At 42.1% G+C, this 12,353-nt stretch overlaps 1 protein-coding gene across 1 annotated transcript in view; it reads left to right on the plus strand.

Annotated features, from left to right (window-relative positions):
- Positions 1-1,379: 1,379 nt before the first annotated feature.
- Positions 1,380-12,353, plus strand: part of si:ch211-12m10.1 (teneurin-2) — a 117,255-nt gene continuing 106,281 nt past the window's right edge. Inside the window, exons 1-2 of the mRNA XM_036587786.1 lie at positions 1,380-1,543; positions 11,059-11,268. Of these exons, the coding sequence (XP_036443679.1) occupies positions 1,528-1,543; positions 11,059-11,268 (226 nt within the window). The 5' untranslated portion in view covers positions 1,380-1,527. The remainder of the gene's footprint in view (positions 1,544-11,058; positions 11,269-12,353) is intronic.

A 12,353-nucleotide genomic window follows, 5' to 3' on the forward strand; every position in this document is an offset into this window, starting at 1 on the left:
TGTAAATGAAATGTGGTTTCTATATCTGCATAGGGTTACAGAAATGGAAATGACCGAGTGCTGACTACCAGGTGAGAAGATAAACAGGGCATCACAAAATGGAGGTTATGCGAGGCTGAACTAAGTTTGAAAGAAAAATAAATAAATGGCTAGGCCTAATATAAAATGATTTAGTTGAGAATGTTGTTGCTGGCACTGTGATTGGTTACAGCTCCATAACCGGCTTTATTTATGATACTGTTGTTAAAATTATTTATTAAACTCATTTACAAAGCATAACAGAAGACTTGAAGGAAAAATAAGTAAATTGGACAGTGAGTCCAAAATGAGTGATGAAAAGAGCCATTTTGTCTAACACTCTACTTAACCAGTAGTGGGTCGCCAGAAACATGCTGAGCAAAAAGCCAACAGTGGCCTGCTGTCCTCTGGCTGTAATAAGGTGTTCAAGGTGTAAACTGCCTCAGTGTTATCTATAAAAATGGATAAAATTATGCTGCATAGAGAACAATAGCTACTGGTACAGATAGATACGGGACATTCCAATTGGACGAATGTCAACATTTAGCTTCAGTTGTTCAGCTACTTGAAAAATCGTCCTTTTTCCCGCCTGTTGTTTGAATTCAAACCGACCTCAAGCTTTCAAAATAGAAGACATGCGAACGTAACTCTGTGGATCCCAAAATCTTCCGGTTTGTTCCGGCCCAGTAAACACTATAAAGTGAGTAGATAATGGATGTGGCCCAAATCTGGCCCGGCTATATTTCTGGTCCACAGTATTCACGACCACAGATGCAGACACGAGGCAAAACCGTATGAAGCTGTCTGGCATCTGGCCCTGTTCTGGCCCGGATGCCTAACATCTGCCTGGTAGTCAGCCAACACTCCCGTGGGAAAGCTAGAATCGGCCCAAAATTGTCTGCTATCTCGGGTTTGAGTTCAGAAAAACCAGCCGGTAAGGAACAAACCGTGGTGTTCAGCGCCCAACTTTGCACTTTAAAGAGACACAGACGCTGAGGCGGCGGTCACAGACGGTCCGCTTGGTGTGCGAAGGCGGCTTCGTGGCCTGCGTGGTGGAAGGCAGAATGAGTTTTGGAGAGGAGAGAGGGGCTTCGCCATGAGGGGCGCGCAGGAGGAGCCCGCATTCAAATGTCCGTGAGTGGCGCGCGATGAGCTCACCTTCCTCACTCTCCTCCTTCCCTCACTCTCTCTCTCTCTCTCCCTCTCTCTCTCTCTCTCTCTCTCTCTCTCTCTCTCGCTCTGTTCCTCCTCTGCGCCTTTCGCCGCTCCTGCTTCCCGCTGAAGGGGCTTTTCGCCATCCGAGGGCGAGCGGCGCTCACACGCTCCGAACGGGAGATTTAAAAAGAAACAAAATACAGAAAGAAACTGAAAAATTGGCGCGTGGTGTCGAAGAGCTCCGCTCGCGCGCGCCTCGCAACCCTTTTTTTGTTGCTGTGTTTTGATTTTTTAAACGAGCGAAGAGACGCTGGAGGAATGTAGGACCGTTGGTCGAGCGGAGAGGAAACCAGCATGGAGAAACGGAAAGGTGAGGGTTTCTGCTCTGAGTGGCGGGATTAAGAAAAAGGTGTGGGTTTCTGCGTGACTGTCGGCAATAGCTAGCGTTATCCGAAAATAACAGACAGATATTCAGTGAGTGTTTCTCTGCTGTCAGGCGAGACTCGTGAAGTTGTCTGACAGGAGCAGAAACACTCGGGCTGAAGACTGGTCGCCCTCACGGCGTGTCCTTCATGATTTGTCATTGATTTTTTTTCGAAGTAGCTGAAAAATACAGAGTGGAAGTCTAACGAGGCTGGACATTCATTTGGCAGATTTGTTTACGTTTTTTTTTCTTCACAAACCGCCGCTGTAATCATACGACAGCGGAAAAACGCGAACACGTAAAATTCGTGTTTGTTTCTCTTTACGAAGTGCTGGTCTGTCAGGTGAGACATCGTTCAAGAGCGAAACGTAAGTTGTGGTGTCTGATAACTATTCGTGCTGGTTGTTTAATACTCTGTAACGCTCATCTCTGAAATCTCACAGCCGCCGCAACTTGACCGTGTACTTCAGTCAGACAGACATGCTGCAGGGCTAACGATAACGTCTGTGCGAGTCTGAGAAACGAGCACAGCCCTGATCACTCCTCCTGGCTTTCGTGTGAGATTTTGATTATGTCAGTAGACACTCCCAGATGTGAAGTTTACTTACAACATCTTGATTGCAATCAAAGTTTGAATCTCTAGTGGTGTAATTACACATGACACACCAAACAGATAATCAACATTTTATGCTCTGCCGCTTCATTTGGGCAGATTCTTAGTCATTTACATCAAGCAAGAAATTTCTGGCACCTACAAATTACAAATACAAATCTGAAACATCACATACTGTTGTTGGTTCTGTCCCTGCAAATTAGAAAAATGTGTAGTAGAAGCGGTTTGCTGCTAAGCTTGTGCTGTCCTTTTTATCGCCGTATGGATTTTATGCCGTTTAGGGGCACTTGCTTTATGTGCTTTCCATCTGTGGCCTACATTTCAGAGTCCATGCATGTGGTCATCAAGCATGGTAATGGTTGGGCATTCTTGCTCTCCCACTGGCATCATCTGGCAGCCTTCAGCTATCAGGAATGCTCTCATCTTTTCCTTATCACTCGTTCGCTTCCCTCGCTCTCTCTCCCTCGCTGCTGCTCTGACTGTCATCTTTGTTGCTTTCGATTGGAGGTGTGTGAGAGATGGCACCCATTTGCTGCGTTACCCTTCCTCGCTCCTCTGGCCTAATGGTCCATGTCTCAAAGGCCCACTCCATCATCACTAATTGACAATGAGTTTAGGCTGACCCAACTTTAGGCTCTCTCATGTGGCTTTGACTCATTGCTAGCTTCACACAAGGTTTTTATTGCAGGTTTTGGCTTTTAATAAAGGGGTCGGGAAGGATACTTTTAAAAGAACGAGGTGACAGGTACCTTAAATTTTGAAGTCATTTATATAAGCTGATCGTCCATCCTGTAATCTCATTGCACAACGTTCTTTGTTTTCTAAGCTTGGGCCTACAGAATGCCATTTTAAGCCTATAAGCAATGGCTTTGAACAAAAGCAGCAGGCAAAGGCCCAGCTGTGATATAGATTATATAGAATTCATTGTGCAGTTAATTCCCCATCTAGTTCTAATTAATTAAAGCAAAATAGGCTAGGCTTCATATTCTCTCTTGCTCTTTCTGTCTCCTGGTTGAATGAATGTATAGAGCGTTGGCGCTTCTTATTGTAATGGAAATGTACATCACTTTCACAATTATACTAATTATGCATCTTATAGAATGAGATTCCCTTCAACTACAGAACAAAAACATACTTCATTAGAATATTAATATTCACAAGTTCATTTTCTCAATCTGACTTGTAAGCCCACTGCTTTCTTTGTCGCTTTCTTCCTTTCAACATCTTGCATCAAACACTTTGTTCTTTTCCTTTTGAGTGCTCCTTCTGCATCAATAGTGTATGTCAAGTGTATTGAGAAAAAACAGTTCCCTTTTGTACTTGTTTATTGCGATTCTTCACAGTAGACATGCATTTTACACTACTGTATGTGATGTGCACACCTATAGCACACAGTGTTATTGTTTGTCTATGTGATGAGTCTTTTATTTTCCAGTATTACATTTCACTTTACAAGTGTGGCTTTGTTATTGGTGTTAATGTGTGTGTGTTTCTGTGCGTGCTCCCTAGCTGAACAGGGGTTGCATCACTCTCTGCCCTGCTACTCTGTAGGGGGAGCTATGCTGAACAACAGTGCACTGAGTTCTCCTCGGGGTCAGATGATGCAAAGCCCCGCTTTGTTTGCCTCAGTGCAGTGTTGGTGAGCCCCAGCTAGGCTCAGGTCCAGGTCCATGCTGCGTGTCAGCCGTCACAGCCCCCACGCAGGCTCACCCTGCCCACCGGCCCGCTCCACACTAATGACCAGAGACAGGCTCTCCCCAGGGCCCTTCACACCGCCCCTGGACACTGACACACACAGCTGTCACGCGTGTCAGCCCTGACTGACATCTGCCTCCCAGCTCCAGCTCCTGAACAGGCCCGAGCTCCGCTAGATTAGGCAGAGCTGATTTTAATAATTCATTGTTTCGACAGGTTTGTTTGTGTGGGTCTGGGGGTTGTAGTTCTCATTATTTGTTTGTGTGTGCTTTCGTACATTGTCTTTGTAAGAAAACCAGAGAAAAACAGGACCAATGTACGAATACCAACAAAATGGAACCAACAAAATGGGTCTGACTTTGTAAAGAGCTTTTTACAAAAGCTTAATTGTCATTACATGCCTTTTAGTGGAAAAGACCACCAGCAACCACCCTTCATTTATTTAATTTCCAGTCAAAAACATTAAGTACAACTTTTAAATTTTTCAGGTGGCAGTTTTTAGGGAGATTACAAATGAGATAATCCGTTTGAATAAAGAGGCTAAAAGTCGATGGAAAAAATTGAAAAAACTGGAGTTTCCTAAACTAGATTTAAGAAAACAACGTCACCATCAGATACACAGCACTTAAAGCTTTCTTCTTTGAGAGACAGGAGAATATCAAGCTCCTCTGTCGCTTTGAATCTGAAAAAATTCACAGGTGTTCCCATCTTTCCACTGTGAGAAGACAGCGTTATGGTTCTGAAAGGATTTGGAGCTGTCAAGAAGCAGTTACGGAGAGAAGGAAATAAATAAAAAAGAAAACAAAGAAGCTGCTGAACTAAATGTGTTTGGGATTACTTGGTTTTTGAAAAGCAGAACTTTAGAAGTGTGGAAGAGTATCCCAGTAGATTTTTTTAAAAAATGAAAACCATGGGTGGACACGCTAAATACTGAAAACAATGTTGATGATATTGATATTATATTCAGTATATTTAAGCTTTGGTGTAATGCTGAAAAATGAATAACTTGTGTGTAATGCCTATTTTGACTGGATTTTAAATGAAGGGTGTTCACTGACTTTTGCACAGTACTCTATATATGGCTAATTCATGTGTGAAGGGATAGCTGAGCTGCCACCTATACCTCCAGACTGCTGCCCACAATGCTAGTGGACACAATGTGATTCTTCAGGTTCATACTTCCTATTATAAATAAACACTACCAAAGTGTACTGTATTTTCGGAAAGAGCTAAATTAACGACTACGCTGGGTCGCTGGTAATCACGTCCTCCGAGGCCACTGACTCATAAACTCATTACGGCTGAGTCCTCCTATAGAAAAAAAAACTCGGGGCAATGTGGTGTGTCTGTGACCAAATCTAGTGCACCCACTTCAAAGGCCCCAGTTAAATTTAGTAATCCCCACTTTTGGATTTGGAGTGCCTCTCCGTCTGTGATACACAGAAAAATAAACCGCTCTAGAAAAAACGATGTGTTCCTGTTAGTATCAGAGACAATGAGAGAAGAGAGACTAATATCTCATTCAGTTGTACCAGTGATTTTGCAGCGAGAATCCAGACGAAAGCGAAAAAAACAGAAATGGTGAAATTGGATTGGAGGAATTGAGTGTTGTTATGCAAGTGATGCGTTCTCATTGGCTCAAAGATGAAACCCACTCCTATTTGCTTTGATCCTGGAGAGGCTGAGGAGTTCTTATACATCCAGATTGGAGGAGGCGTATGGATCATGGGAGGATGCAAAAAAGAAAGAGGAGGGATGTTACTTTTGAGAAAAAGAAATGTGGTGAAGGAGGGGTGAGAAAAAAGTAGGTCACTTTTGTTTCTTTTTTGACACCGGATAAAAATAGTATCGCTTCCGTGTATCAGACTTCAAAAGGCGGTGGCTAGAGCGAGAAGTAATTCATACACACAAGTATATTAAGAGCCAACAGCTGATGACAGCAGATGTAAGTGGTGCTTTGTGCAACGGAGAGCAGACTCAGCAATTTATGAGGAGCCTTTCTTTTCAAAGTGGAACTCTGCAGATTGCCCGATAAGTCATGATATTGGTTTTGGTCTTAAGCAAAGCTGAATTAAGTCAGAAGAAAAGAAGGCTTTGACAGTGGTGCAGTTAGCGACCTGATTTCATGTCTGAGAAGACGTTGCATTTTTTAGTTATCCAATACTTGATTCCCTTAACCAAAATCTAATGTAATCCTGTCCAGTATAATAACCATACCAAAAAATCTGTTCTCCTTGAGTTGTATGAAAAGGGTCCTTGTGAGTCAGTGGCTTGCAGTGTTGTAACCTTATGGCCCAAAACTGTTGCGCTTTTCCCCAAAATAGTGAGTTTCGCTTGCAGTGATCTAGCCTTGGGGCCTTTAAAACCAGGAGGTCAACTCTTTTTGACACCAATGTCATATCACATTATGGCCCACCGCCATGTCACATTGGAGCATATCATGTCAGTTGTAGAAGCCTGACTGAAAAAAAAGCATGTGGAAGCTACGCAAAGCCAGTATGTTCTCTGAGAGTACAAAGCATTAGCTTACTATTTCCGCATGAAGGAAAAACAAATAGTTGGTTGTTTAAATAATAATGTTTAGTTTATGACAGCATAGCTCATTAGAGTGCATTTGAAAGTCTGCGTTTGATCATGAGAATCACGGGGTAGCCAAATAGACGAATAGCCGAATAGAATAAATCGTGTAAGCTCTTTTAGCTGGAACCAACAGACCGAAGTCCCTGCACACTTCCCAGAGTCATAGATCCTTGAAATGGCTGAAGGAATAAAGCCCATTTTGTGGCACAGAAAGGTTATGGACCAAAGCCCACATGTTCACAGGGGCGATGTTTCCACACAAATGGCTCAGTTATTTTAACGCCACATATATGCTATTATCACCCAGGGAACCGGAATGGGGCTGGAGATGGTGTGGAGAGAGCAGATGCGGGGCATTTAGGAGTGGGAACGCGTCCCTCGGGAGTACACTGAAGACCCTGGTGGGAACTCTACTGTCAGCAAACGGGAGCTGTGTTAAGAGCCTGTTAGCTGCAGAGAAGAAACAGGTCTGAGTGTGGAAAGAGTTGGGAGGGGGTTGGGGCGAGTGAAGGGGGAGAAAACACAGATGGGATGAGGCAGACGGAGGGATGAAAAGGTAGCTCCTGCACCTGTTCTCTGCTAGCAATTTTCAGGGTGGTGCCGGCTCGCTCTCTTTGGCACTTGACATCAATTAAGCGTTAGGTGTGGATTGATTTGTGGTTTGGTTGTCAATCAGTATCAAGCAAGCACCGTTTATTTGATAAGTGGTTGCGACCACGGTGGAACACGTGCTTAGTTGATGACTATCGATTGCATTAAAAATGCTGTGCCAGTGCCCTTTTAGCATAATAGATTTCATTTGTTTGAGTGAAGGCCTTTTAAAGCAAACCAGCATGAAGTAGAACTCTGTGAAGCTTAGTTAATGTCATACAAAAAATTTTCAGACAGATTTAACAAAACTGTGGGAGCTAGCTAATAAAATGAAAGTTGAAATTACACCAGAATTACATTCCACGCATTAGTTGACTTGGCATGCTGATAGTCAGGTATATTTCTGTCTGAAAAGTAGATTGAAATTGATATTAGTGGATGTCAGTGGTGTGATAATGCAATTAGCTCTGACTAATTCCCTGGCTCATGACTGTCTCGATTTCAGAATTATGCCAGAGTGTCTCTGCCAGAACACCCCCCACTACCACCCCGCTCTTTTCACTCCCTCTCTCTCTGTCCCGGTGGTCCTCTTCTCCTTTGCTTGTTATTTTGGCGGACACTGACACGATAAATCTCTGCAAATGTCACAGACCAAACTCGTGTGTGTACACAGCCGCAGCAGGACACCAGCAGAGTGGAGAAAGAGAGGTGGACACTGGTCAAGCAGGCGGGTGGGAGGTGAGGTAAAAAAAAAAAAGTTGGTGGGCAGTGGTAAGCACGAGGAGGTAGAAGCAGGTGAAAACAAAGGGAGATATGATAGATGGTAGTTGAGGAGTTAGAAAGAGGAGAGGTGGACTTTAAAGCAGGGAGTGGGGTAAAGACTGGAGCGCTGCTCTTTGTCCGTGGTAAAGCAGGGAGAGTACCATAGCCACTTGAGAGGTTCGGGCCTGCAAGAGAGTTAAGCAGCCAGCCTGCTGCTCTCTGCCAAACGCCAACACACTGGACGCTTGCTCACACACACACACACACACACACACATTCCTGCTTCAGCTTGAACCCCTTTAACTCTAAAGACCTATTTGTTTTCTCTCCCTTGTAACTACATTATAGTTACAAAATAATTTTATAGTAGTATAGTAGTTTTTCTGTAGTAGTTACTGGATAGTATGCCCTAAAAGTAATACATAAATAGTAATCCTAGGGCTAAACAGCAAGGTAGGTTAGGGCGATATGAGCTCAAATGTAAAAATGTTTTCCACTATTTCCAGTATTTTCTGTATAATATCTCGATTAGGTCTGTGGCTGATTGAATGATATGTTATCGGTCAGTCCATTTTTATATCAGTTAATCAGGAACATAAAAAATGCAGTTACTTGTTTGTCACCAGTAAGCATTAAATATTTAACATTAAACACAAAAAAATGAAAGTGAAAAATATATGAAATATCTAGCCTTCTAAATCATATTTGCAAAAAAAAACAAAACAAAAGGATTTTAGTAGGGGCAAAACGAATCTTCTGTAGTTAATCAGTGTGAATAGTGCAGTAACAACAAAACATATTATTTTCCATTTAGTGATACATCAGAGTGTGGAATAACATCATAATCAAGTCCGATATTGCCGACCATACAGAAACAACCCAGTTGTCGGTCATATTAGTCATGCACAGTCTGGAGGTAGAACAGCAGTGAGCATACAGCACACGCATGATGTTTTTCAAAAAGATAGGTTTTAACTAGGGATACACAATGATATTGGAATTATATAGCTATTGGCAGATAATTTAAAAAAAATACTGGCATTGGACAGATGTTTAGATTTGACTGACATTTAAAATTTAAATTTGATATGTGTATGTATACAATGCATATTCATTGTACTGTGGAAGAACAGAATGTTAATATGATGCTGGGTTACTGCATTTTATTCATTTTAATGCATTTGTAAAAAAAAAAAAGTTAGATTTCTGTGTAATGCTAATCCATGTGGATGAATGTAGTCCCAATATGTACTGTAAAATATTGGAGATCGGCATTGGCTCTCAATTCCCATATCAGTGCATCCCTAGTATTTATTATTCTCCAGAATAGCAAAATCCTGAGACAACACTGGCTAGTGTGCTAAAATATCAGTATTGTATTCATATTGTTGCATATTTAAAGTGATGTCAAGCCAACTAATCAAAAATCGAGATTTATTGTCAACTATTCTGTATTATCAACTTTATTGATTAAATCGACAACAATATACCATAACATTATTATTGTTATTATTGTTAGTACTAATATAAATAAAAATGTAAAAGTCTTTCATCTGAAAAGTTTACATCTGCCAACCGTACATAGCACATATACCTGCAGGACTTTATATTTTTTAGTCAGCAAATTGGCAGCTGGTGTTTTAAATATTTAACATTAATGTTATCAACAATATGGTAAAATCCATATCATAGAACATTGTAATTCCGGTATACAGTTAGACCTTTCACATCTACTGCAAGTTGGCATGATCATGTTGGGATCGTATGAGTGATCCAAACAAGGACTCTCCTCACAGTGGTCTTTTGGCCACCTGTTGCAGGTGTATGTCTTTGTAAGGTGGTCTGTGTTAATGTCCCATAAAAGAGAAAGGATGAGTTGAGTGATAAATTGCGCTTGTTGTGGCGTGATTTGTCACTCCTCTTTCCATCTGACCACGTCTGAACATGTTTTTTGTCTCCGATCTGTTCATCTTTATCTCCCATCTCTTCATCTTTCTGCTTGAAGGGAAGCTTGATGGTGGCCAGTAAAAGTGACGGTGCAGTTGTTTTTTCCTCTCTCCGCACTCGGCTGAAAGCAGACGTGAAATCAAAATCTCATTACATCTGGAGTGAGAGTGTGTCTGTGTGTGTGAGGTGGTGCATGTGTGTGTGTGTCTCATCCACAGCGGGGCTGCACAGAGGCGGCAGAGTAGCTGGTGAAAGCAGGCTTGATAGGCTTGATTAAATTAGCAGCAGTGTTCACACTGCCTAAGAGCACTTTGTTGTGGTCAGAGAGAAAGCCAGAGGGCCCTGATGACACCATTCCATCACACCGGAACAGTCATCAAGAGGCCGTTTTGCACACGCGCGCATGCAGGGCCGAGGTTCTGTATAATCAGCTGCTGTGATGTTTTCGTTCCTCAGCTGACACTTAATATTGACTAGATATGTTCACATATGAAACTGAACTATGTAAATCCTTTTTCCAGATTGTATTAGCATCATGGATAAACGATTGACTACAAGGTCGGCCTCGGCCACCATCTATCCACATCTAGTTATAGCGAAAAACATTTCAAATCAGACTTGCAGGTGATAAAAAAAATATGGAAACACACACAGGCCTGTAACATATGTCAGATGGTCAAACTCAAATAAAAGCTTTCTTTCTCTTTTTTTTATCCACTAATAAAGGATGGTACATCATGATTAATTTAAAAAGCGGCATAGCACATCAAAGCTGACCTCCTTTCAGCCCAGTGCCATCAAAGAGCAAGGTTATCTAGAAGAGTGAAAGAGTCTCTTCTTTTTTCTCTCTTCAATGAGGTATTTTGACGTTAAGCTCCTTCTTTTCCAAAGCCGTGCCTCTTTCTACCCAGCCAGGGTCTCTCGTTTTTCCATTGATGTCTTTTTGTTTGTGTCTTGCTTTCATTGTGCTCCGGTAGAGGCTTCAAGTTTGAAAACGTGAAGAATAATTGCTGCGGATAGACAGGCCTTTAGCGACAGGCCTTTAACGGGTGCAGATTTAAAAAAAATATATTATTATTGAAGACTGTGTCTGTATGTATCTGCATGTTCTGCATACTAAATGTGCTTGTGGTGAAAGAATGCTGTTGTAGTTTCATACTGTTGTCACAGAATTTCATTTGACATACACTTGGAACCATCCTCGCCACCAAGTAAAATGCTTTGCCCACTTTGTGTGTGTCGGTGTGTGTGTGCGCGTGTGTTTGTTCCTCAGGTCGCCCCCTCCCTCCCACGCCGTCGTCCAGCCTGCTCCCCCCCACTCCTCCTCCCCCGTCCGGCCCTCACAACCCCGCTGCCCCGTCCATCAGGGAGTGCCAGATGCCCCTGCTGGACAGCGGCTCCTCCCACGCCATGCTGGACCCCCCTCCTGATGACGAGTTTTCCCCCAACTCTTACCTGCTCCGTGCACAGCCCCCCACCGCTGGTAAGAGCCTACACTTAGTTACTACCCATGACCTGCCACATTCACCTCACCTCTCTCCACCCTGCACACCTCCACCAAGGACTCTGTTTCAGCCTCTAAATCACACATGGCTTCTGGATTCTCGCTGTTGATCTGTTGTTGTGCCGGTATTCCAGCATAAATATAGTGGATTTTAATAGCCTTGAGGTTTGAGGAGGAGGAACACTTATATTAAAGACTGAAATATAATGCTAATTGCTAGTATTTTCATTGAATTTTATATACTGAGAACTAACCACCTAGAAGTTAATTTGTCCTTTTTACTGGAAAAGCTGTATTGCTGCAGAATTATTTAACGGATAAACATACATTTTCAAATTAATGGTGTTTGCTATTTATGGTAATTCCATACTTGGTCCCCTTTTTTTTGTTGTGGTGCAGGGGTGGAATTTTGAGTGTAAGCTAATAATAATAGTATTAGCGAGACCTAAGCCAAGGACATATCAAGGCATACAGTAGGGTCCCAAAGTCTGATGCCATTGTAGAAAATGCTTTTACATTCCATTCTAAGTTAAAACAAAATATATTATCTCTATAACAATTTCAGTGAAAAAATGTAGACATTTAATGACAAATTAAGGTAAATTTCAGAATGTCAGTATTTGTTATGTCCCGTTTTGCTTTAATGACAGCGTGCACTTGAGCTGGCATGGACAAGTTTGTGCAACACTGTCAATTCTTGACAGTGCTGAATTGCACTGTTCTGACCAACGTTCTCCAAATCTATTAGCCAGGTCGGTCTGGCCTTGTTCCTCATTTGGCATTTCACAGCTATATGCTGCACACCTGGGGGCTTTGTGTTGATTATGCCACATTTGTCAAATACAAAGTGTTTTTCCCTGCCCTGTAAGGTTTCTGCTTTACTGATAGCCCTGTCAGATGATGTTTTCTTGATTTCCCAAGTGAAAATAAGTTAACACATTTGCAGAAAAATACCTTAAGTTTTATTCCCTCTAGAGGATTTGTTTTTGTGATCAACAAAATATGTAATTTTACTGACGGTTTTCAAACTTTAGCATACAACTACATACTCACTACAATACTGC

The sequence above is a fragment of the Colossoma macropomum genome, unplaced genomic scaffold, assembly GCF_904425465.1.
Source record: "Colossoma macropomum unplaced genomic scaffold, Colossoma_macropomum, whole genome shotgun sequence".
Taxonomy (NCBI): Eukaryota; Metazoa; Chordata; class Actinopteri; order Characiformes; family Serrasalmidae; genus Colossoma; species Colossoma macropomum.